Raw genomic sequence first — 9,082 nt, 5'->3', positions numbered from 1 at the left:
TACCAGACCACGCCTCCCCTCTCCCAGCAGAGGCTCTAGGGCTCAGGGGAACCCAGACAGGAATGAAGAGTGTGTGTTGTGTGTGTAGCCTGCAGTAGGAATGAAGAGTGTGTGTTGTGTGTGTAGCTTGCAGTAGGAATGAAGAGTGTGTGTTGTGTGTGTAGCCTGCAGTAGGAATGAAGAGTGTGTGTTGTGTGTGTAGCCTGCAGTAGGAATGAAGAGTGTGTGTTGTGTGTGTAGCCTGCAGTAGGAATGAAGAGTGTGTGTTGTGTGTGTAGCTTGCAGTAGGAATGAAGAGTGTGTTGTGTGTGTAGCCTGCAGTAGGAATGAAGTGTTAAGGGGTCAGGAGGTGAACCCAAGAGCAGACACGACGGCAGGATAAGGGGGAGAAGCCAAGATGGCGCGTTTAATTGGTTCAAGGTACAGTCCAGGGTTGGGCAGAGAATAGTCAATAATCCAGGCAGGGTACGGTACACGGGCAGGGTAGTCAGGCAGGCTGGGTTTGTTACACAGGCAGGGTAGTCGGACAGGCTGGGTTTGGTAGACGGGCAGGGTAGTCAGGCAGGCTGGGTTCCGGCAATGGCGGGAGTCCTGGAAGGGTAAACCAAAAACAAGACAGGTAAATAAAAAGCTCAGGGGACAAAAACGGTGGTTACAGTAGCAAGGTCAAAAACAGGCAAGGTCAAAAACAGGCAAGGTAAAGGGAGCTAGAGCCGTGAGGTTACCACATGGGAATTCAACGATCTGGCGCCGCATGCTGTGTGGAGTGGCTTCTTAACCTCCTGGGCTGATGGGCTGCAGGTGGTGGCTGGCCAGGATGGGGTGCAATCACCGGAATGACCGGCAGCTGCTCACGCCGACGAGCCCGCAGTTCCCTCTGCGCCCTCTGGGAGGTGCCAGGGGACTCGTTCTCGGAGATAGGGTTAGGGGCAGGCAGAGAGGCAGGGTTAGAGGCATGGGTAGTGACAGGACCCCCCCCTCTACGGGCGACTCCCGGCGACCGACCAGGCAGGCCAGGGTGGGCCCGGTGGAAATCCCGGACAAGAGAGGGGTCCAGGATGTGCCTGCGGGGCACCCAGCTTTGCTCCTCAGGCCCATAACCCTCCCAATCGACAAGGTATTGCAGACCCCGGCCCCGGCGACGGACCCTCAGCAACCGCCGGACAGTCCAGGCCGGATGGTCGTCGATGAGGCGGACGGGGGGGGAGCATCGCCTGGGGGGCAAAGGGGACTGACCTTCACAGGTTTGATCCTGGAGACGTGGAAGACCGGGTGGATCCTCATGGCGGGGGGCAACCTGAGCTTGACCGCCACAGGGTTGACCACGCTCTCAATGACGTAGGGGCCGAGGAAGCGGGGGACCAGCTTCCTGCAAACTGCCTGCAGCGGAATGTCCCTGGAGGAGAGCCAGACCTCCTGGCCAGGCACATAGTTGGGGGCCGGGGTCCGACGCTGGTCCGCATACCGCTGGCTTCTGCGGGTGGAGCGGAGCAGGGCCGAGCGGGCGGTCCTCCAGATCCTGCGGCAGCGGTCAATGTGGGACTGGACTGACGGGACAGCCAGCTCCTCCTCCTGCTCAGGAAAAAGGGGCGGTTGGTAACCCAGGGAGCACTCAAACGGGGACTGACCTGAGGAGGCGTTGGGCAGGGTGTTGTGGGCGTACTCGACCCAGGAGATGCGCTCGCTCCAAGAGGCCGGGCTCCGGCCCGTGATGCACCGCAGGGCAGTGCCCAGGTACTGGTTGGCCCGTTCCGCCTGCCCGTTGGTCTGGGGGTGGAAGCCCGAGGACAGGCTGACAGTGGCCCCCATAGCCCGACAGAACTCCCTCCAGACCCGAGAGGTGAACTGCGGCCCCCTGTCTGACACAATGTCGAGGGGGATGCCATGGAGACGGACCACGTGAGTCACCAGCAGGTCCGCAGTCTCAGAGGCAGAGGGGAGCTTAGGCAGCGGCACGAAGTGGGCAGCCTTCGAGAAACGGTCAATGATGGTCAGGATCACCATGTTTCCCTGGGATGGGGGGAGACCGGTGACGAAGTCCAACCCAATGTGGCTCCAGGGTCGGCCGGGAACAGGCAGGGGACGCAGAAGTCCTGAAGGGGGCTGGTGGGAGGACTTACTCCGGGCACACACCGTACAGGCCTGGACGTACTTGGTGGTGTCGACGGCCATGGTGGGCCACCAGAACCGGCGCCTAAGCAGGGTTAGCGTGCGGCTGGCTCCTGGGTGACAGGCGAACTGGGACGTGTGGGCCCACTGGAGGACCTGGGTACGGACCCGGTCAGGCACAAAGAGGCGGTTTGCCGGACCACCGCCTGGGTCTGGCTGAGTCCTCTGGGCCTCCCTCACGATCCCCTCTACCTCCCAAGTGAGAGCACCCACCACACAGGAGGAGGGCAGAATAGTGTCCAGCTCTGCACTCCGCTCCGGGGGCGAGAACTGGCGTGAGAGAGCATCTGGCTTCACATTGCGGGACCCTGGTCGGTAGGTCAGGGTGAAATTGAAGCGGACGAAAAACAGAGCCCACCTGGCCTGCCGGGGATTCAGCCTCTTTGCGTCCCGGATGTAGATCAGGTTCTTGTGGTCAGTCCACACGATGATCGGCTGCTCCGTCCCCTCCAGCCAGTGCCTCCACTCCTGCAGTGCGAGTTGGACCGCGAGAAGCTCCCCGTTTCCTACGTCGTAGTTCCTCTCGGCCGGCTCCAAGCGGCGGGAGAAGAAGGCGCAGGGGTGGAGCTTGCCGTCCGTCACGGCCCTCTGGGACAGGACCGCCCCAACCCCCGTGTCGGAGGCGTCAACCTCCAGGATGAATTGGAGTGAGGGGTCCGGTTGGATGAGGACAGGTGCGGAGGTGAACAGGGCCTTGAGGGCCTTGAAGGCCACGTCCGCCGCAGGGGTCCAGGCGAAGGGGATGGCCGTGGATGTCAGCACTGTCATGGGGCTCGCCACCCGGCTGTAGTTCCGGATAAACCTCCGGTAAAAGTTAGCGAACCCCAGGAACCTTTGGAGCTCCTTGCGGGTGGTGGGGACCGGCCACTCAACCACCGCCCTGATCTTCTCTGGGGAAGCCCTCACCCTCCCGGCCTCAATGACGAAACCCAGGAACTGGATCGTGGGCACGTGAAACTCGCATTTCTCCGCCTTGAGGTAGAGCCTGTTCTCCATGAGCCTCTGGAGGACCTGCCTGACGTGCCCGGTGTGCTCCTCCATGGTGCGCGAGAAGACGAGGATGTCATCCAGGTAGACGAAGACGGTGTGGTTGAGGAGGTCTCTGAGGACGGCGTTCACTAGGGCTTGGAACACGGCCGGGGCGTTGGTTAGGCCGAAGGGCATGACGCGGTACTCAGTGTCCGAGGGGGGTGTTAAAGGCCGTCTTCCACTCGTCTCCTTTCCTGATGCGCACTAGGTGGTAAGCGTTCCTGAGGTCGAGCTTGGAGAACACTGTGGCGCCCTGGAGCGGTTCGAAGGCGGAGGCGATGAGCGGCAGGGGGTAGCGGTTCTTGACTGTAATGTCGTTCAATCGCCGGTAGTCGATGCACGGGCGTAGGGTGCCGTCTTTCTTGCCCACGAAGAAGAAGCCCGCTCCTACGGGTGAGCTGGAGGGCTTGATGAGGCCGGCGTTCAGGGACTCGTGGATGTATTTCTCCATGGCCTCTCTCTCAGGACGAGACAAGTTGAACAGACGGCCGGAGGGCAGGGGCGCTCCTGAAAGCAGTTCAATGGCACAGTCGTAGGGGCGGTGAGGAGGCAGGGAGAGGGCCCTCTGTTTGCTGAACACCTCTCCGAGGTCATGGTAGATGGAGGGAACCGTGGACAGGTCAGGTGGCTCCAGTGAGGCGCTGACGCCCTCTGTAGGCGGGGTGGCAGAGGTGAGACAGGTCCTGTGGCAGTGATGACTCCAGCCAATCACCCTGTTGGTCTCCCAGTCGATGTGGGGGTTGTGGCGCCGGAGCCAGGTCTGCCCCAGGACGAGGGGACTCTGGGGTGATGAGATCACCAGCAGGGAGAGGGTCTCGTGGTGGTTGCCAGACAGACGGATCTCCAAGGGCTTTGTGACCTGGGTGACCTCGGCCAGCAGTCTCCCGCTGAGGTCGTGAACGGCAAGGGGCGTGTCCCGGGGTTGTGTGGGGATGCCGGCCTGACGGACGAGCGTGGCATCGATGAAGCAGTCGTCCGCGCCCGAGTCAATCAGAGCAGGTACGGGGAATGGCCGGTTGTTAGATGTGACCACGGCTTCCAAGTGCAGGCGCCCCTGGTGGCTGGGGGTGAGTACGCCGCCCATCAGTGACACCCCTCTCACCGACGGGCTGGAGCTTTTGGGCGGTTCGGGCAGGTGTTCCGGGTGTGTCCAGGGCCGCCACAATAGAAACAGAGCCCCTCTGTAACCCTCCGGAGGCGCTCCTCAGCGGTCAGATGAGCCCCGCCCAATACCATGGGCTCGTCCTCAGGGGATGGAGAGGCAGACAGAGCAGAGGAGCGCAGGGGGGCGGAGTCGGGGCGAGACGAGAAGGGGGCCGGCTGGCCTGGGGGACGGTGACTGGGGGGCCGGACAGAGCCAGAGGGACGGGTGGCTCTTTCTCTCCTGCGCTCCCGGAGCCTGTTGTCCATCTTCACAGCGAGCGAGATGAGGTTGTCCAGGGAGGTGGCATCTTCCCTGAGCGCCAGCTCATCCTTAATAGTCTCTGTGAGGCCTGAGCGGAACGCGGTCTGGAGGGCGGCATCGTTCCACCCGCTCCCCGCAGCCAGGATGCGGAACTCCACAGAGAATTCTGCCACACTCCGGGTGCCCTGCTGGAGATGGAGCAGGCGTGAGGCGGAGTCGCGGCCGTGGGCTGGATGGTCGAAAACTTTTCTAAACTCCACACAGAAAGTCTCGAAGGACCCGAAACAGGCCGCCCCTGACTCCCAGACTGCTTCAAACCAGTGGAGGGGTTGGCCGGTCAACAGGTTGGAGACGAAGGCAATCCTCTCCGCGTCCCCAGAATACCGGCTAGGCTGGTGAGCGAAAATGAATTTGCACTGCATCAGGAAGGACCCGCACTCAGCCAGGTCGCCGTCGAATGGCCTGGGGTTGGAGAGCTTGGGCTCTCTCCGGGGCAGAGCGGGGGAAGCGGCCTCGCCAGGAGCTGGAGCGGCGGGCTGGTCCTGGTGTGGTGCTTGGTCCTGGGGTGGTGCTGGGGCCTGGAGAGGGGTAAGGTGGGCGATCAGGTTCCGGAACTCCTGGGTGAGAGCCTGCAGGCCCTGGTCGGTTTGGGCTGCCTGGGTGGCGAGCGCGTTCACGCTGGTGGAGAGGCCCTGCATGGCACTGGCCGCATGTTGGAGGTCAGAGTCGTGTCTCCCAATCAGCGTACCTTGGCTGGCGATGGCAGTGCGTATGGCGTCGACGTCCGCTGGGTCCATGTCTTGGCCAGATCGTTCTGTTAAGGGGTCAGGAGGTGAACCCAAGAGCAGACACGACGGCAGGATAAGGGGGAGAAGCCAAGATGGCGCGTTTAATTGGTTCAAGGTACAGTCCAGGGTTGGGCAGAGAATAGTCAATAATCCAGGCAGGGTACGGTACACGGGCAGGGTAGTCAGGCAGGCTGGGTTTGTTACACAGGCAGGGTAGTCGGACAGGCTGGGTTTGGTAGACGGGCAGGGTAGTCAGGCAGGCTGGGTTCAGGCAATGGCGGGAGTCCTGGAAGGGTAAACCAAAAACAAGACAGGTAAATAAAAAGCTCAGGGGACAAAAACGGTGGTTACAGTAGCAAGGTCAAAAACATGCAAGGTAAAAAACAGGCAAGGTAAAGGGAGCTAGAGCCGTGAGGTTACCACATGGGAATTCAACGATCTGGCGCCGCATGCTGTGTGGAGTGGCTTCTTAACCTCCTGGGCTGATGGGCTGCAGGTGGTGGCTGGCCAGGATGGGGTGCAATCACCGGAATGACTGGCAGCTGCTCACGCCGACGAGCCCGCAGTTCCCTCTGCGCCCTCTGGGAGGTGCCAGGGGACTCGTTCTCGGAGATAGGGTTAGGGGCAGGCAGAGAGGCAGGGTTAGAGGCATGGGTAGTGACATGAAGAGTGTGTGTTGTGTGTGTAGCCTGCAGTAGGAATGAAGAGTGTGTGTTGTGTGTGTAGCCTGCAGTAGGAATGAAGAGTGTGTGTTCTGTGTGTAGCCTGCAGTAGGAATGAAGAGTGTGTGTTGTGTGTGTAGCCTGTAGTAGGTTGCTGCCCTGCAGCCCAGCAGTAAAGAGGGTAATTGTAATTTCAATCGTGTTTGACCTCAGTGCATCACCAAACACATGGCAGCGCATCAAACCGTGCCATATTTGATTTGAGTCAGAATTAGCAACGTTGTTGGAGACACTGTGAGCAGAATTTCAACAGAGACCTGGAGAGATGGCTAAGCAGCCACCAGCAAAGAGAAGAAAACGCACACTAGGAATATTCAAAGAGGTGCTGGTAGCAGTATCAGGTCTTGATGCAAAAGAGTATAGTCCACAACGTTTCGGCCGTAGCCTTTGTCACAGTCTTGAACAGCCAGTAGCACCCATTTGAACAGAAGCAAATGTGAAGAACACCCGCACACACAAACACACACACACACACACACGTGCAGTGCATGCACACACACACACACACACACACACATACACGCACGCACACACACACACACACACACACGCACGCACGCACGCACACAGACACTTGATCAATTAATCTCTTGTAGGCTACATGGAATACGGTCTCAATATAATTAATTGTAACTGTTCAAATTTACATTATTCTCATCAATAATATGACACATTTCAGATTTAGATTGTCATTTGTCACATGTAAGTGGTAAAAAGGTTTAAAAAGTGTGCACATCCAAAAGTGATAAGCTCTAGGTGCTGGACAGAATAGATAAACAGAATCTGCACACTAGATATGCTTCCATGAACATTTATTCACACCAATGGTTCAATGTAGGCTACAATACACAGGTTTGGGGGGCGTGTGGCAGGTGTCATCCTGCCTTTCCAAGGCGGACCCATGTCTGCTTAAAAGTTCCCAATAGGGAAATCTAACACTTCCCCTGTAAATCATAAACGCTTTGTTTATTATGGCTGCAACATTATATGAGTAGACTGCTATACATTTACAACTATAGGCTGGCTTGTGGCGGTGTTGTTGGACACTCCCTGTTAGAGTCCCTGCTCTCAACTTTGACCTCTAGTGAAGCGTCTCTGGTCTGGTTCCGCCTCTGCAGAGCGAAGTGATCCTCCATTCAAACACATCCAAACTCCCCGGGATGAAACCCAACTACTCGCTCTTCAGCTGCTGATCCTCGTCTCCTCCATCTCAAGGACATTGGCAGGAACTGAATAGATTTGAATCACGAATAGAGAGAAATAACTAAGCTAGCTGGATAAGTGGATATCTAGTTTGTGTCCCGGGTGATAGGCTAACGTGAGCAGGCTCCTCAACAGACTGCAAACATGGCGAGCGCCTCGTATCACATCTCCAATCTTTTGGAAAAAATGACTTCGAGTGACAAGGATTTCAGGTAAATAACCCTGATCATGGTAAAGTTACATACATTACATCCTGCCATGTAGACTTCCGCGTGCATTCCGCGTTGGCGTGATATAACCTTATTCACAACCCGTGAGCCTAGCTAGCTGGTGCTAGCAGGGATGAACACACTGCTCAAGCTAGCGAGCTAACGCAGGCTAGCTAGGCCTCAGGTCCTGCTAGCTCACCAGCTAGCTAGGCTAACGACGTTAGGAGCCAGAACACCGCAGGAGGATCCAACTAGCTAGCCATGCTAACGCACCAGGGCTAGGGACGTTAGTTGCGACGAGATGCATTAACTAGCACGAACATCACCGGACATGTTTGACTATTCCTTTAATGTGTCAGTTCTGCACACGCTGTCATGCTCGTGGTTTTCACGGATGAAGCGTCTACGTGGATGAATAGACAGCTAGCCCAGTAACGTTAGTCAGCTAGCCCAGTAACGTGAGCTAGCTAGCTAGCGGTCAGCTGTCAGGCTGGGCTGCACCGGCTAGCCAGCACTAGCTAGAAAGCTAACAACAGAAGCTAGCAAACTAGTAACGTTTCCGTTAGTCTACAAACCAACTAGTTGGTCTGTAGCTAGCTAGCTAGCAGCCAATGCTAGGTAGTTGGATAATGCACCAATATCATCTGTTCGAGTCTTGAATTAGCCAGTATAGCTATAAAGTTAGGACCAGTTGATGAATGCAAGATGCGTTGCGTGAACTTGAAGGCCGCCTGAGTGTTGGTGTTGGGGGGGGGGGGTGGTGGTGGGTTGGGGGGGCGTTAATGTTACATTTGTTAAGTTATTCACACCATGGCAGTGATTTCACAAGGTAACGTATCTAAGCAAATTGCGCGCTGGTATGTTCAAGCAACTCTGACTACTTTGCAGTCACTTGGCATTCCATCATTCTCCTAACGTTTCAACCACACCCTCATTAATTCACCCTGATGTCAGATGGTGTCCCGCTGGTGGTCGGACTGGAGAGGGGCAGCACCTGGGAGTATTGATGTCTGTGCCACTGCCAGTTACCAGTGTCTGTGGAGCATGAATGGAGTGGGAAGCACAGTCTCTGGCAGGCACGAAGGACAGTTTAATGAGACCCACAGCAGACTGAGAAAGAGAAAAGCTAGTTGACCAGTAGTATCTACCTGGAGGAGAGAGACCAGCATTTTGACCAGTAGTATCTACCTGGAGGAGAGAGACCAGCATTTTGACCAGTAGTATCTACCTGGAGAGAGAGACCAGCATTTTGACCAGTAGTATCTACCTGGAGAGAGACTTCTCTCGTCTGGCCTAGTGGTCTGTGGAGGGTTAAAATTATGATTGGTATCATCTAGAGTCAGTCCCTTGGGATTCACCTTCACTTGTCTCTCCTCACCTGTCCTAACCCTCCTCAGTTAGACTAGCCCTAACCCTGTCCAAGCCCCCAGTCCTAACCCTGTCCTAAGCCCCCTAAACATGTCCCTAACCCTGTCCAAGCCCCAGCCCTCAGTTACCCTAACCCTGTCCAAGCCCCAGCCCTCAGTTACCCTAACCCTGTCCAAGCCCCAGCCCTCA

At 57.0% G+C, this 9,082-nt stretch overlaps 1 protein-coding gene across 1 annotated transcript in view; it reads left to right on the top strand.

Moving 5' to 3' along the window:
- Positions 1-7,287: 7,287 nt before the first annotated feature.
- The window catches only part of LOC311317191 (cullin-associated NEDD8-dissociated protein 1), a 36,370-nt gene continuing 34,575 nt past the window's right edge, over positions 7,288-9,082 (top strand). Inside the window, exon 1 of the mRNA XM_084448230.1 lies at positions 7,288-7,528. Within this exon, the coding sequence (XP_084304356.1) occupies positions 7,461-7,528 (68 nt within the window). The 5' untranslated portion in view covers positions 7,288-7,460. The remainder of the gene's footprint in view (positions 7,529-9,082) is intronic.

Source organism: Borostomias antarcticus (assembly GCF_949987555.1).
Source record: "Borostomias antarcticus genome assembly, chromosome: 13".
Lineage (NCBI taxonomy): Eukaryota > Metazoa > Chordata > Actinopteri > Stomiiformes > Stomiidae > Borostomias > Borostomias antarcticus.
The sequence above is the reverse complement of the archived record's forward strand: the minus strand, read 5'-3'. Positions and strand labels throughout refer to the sequence as shown.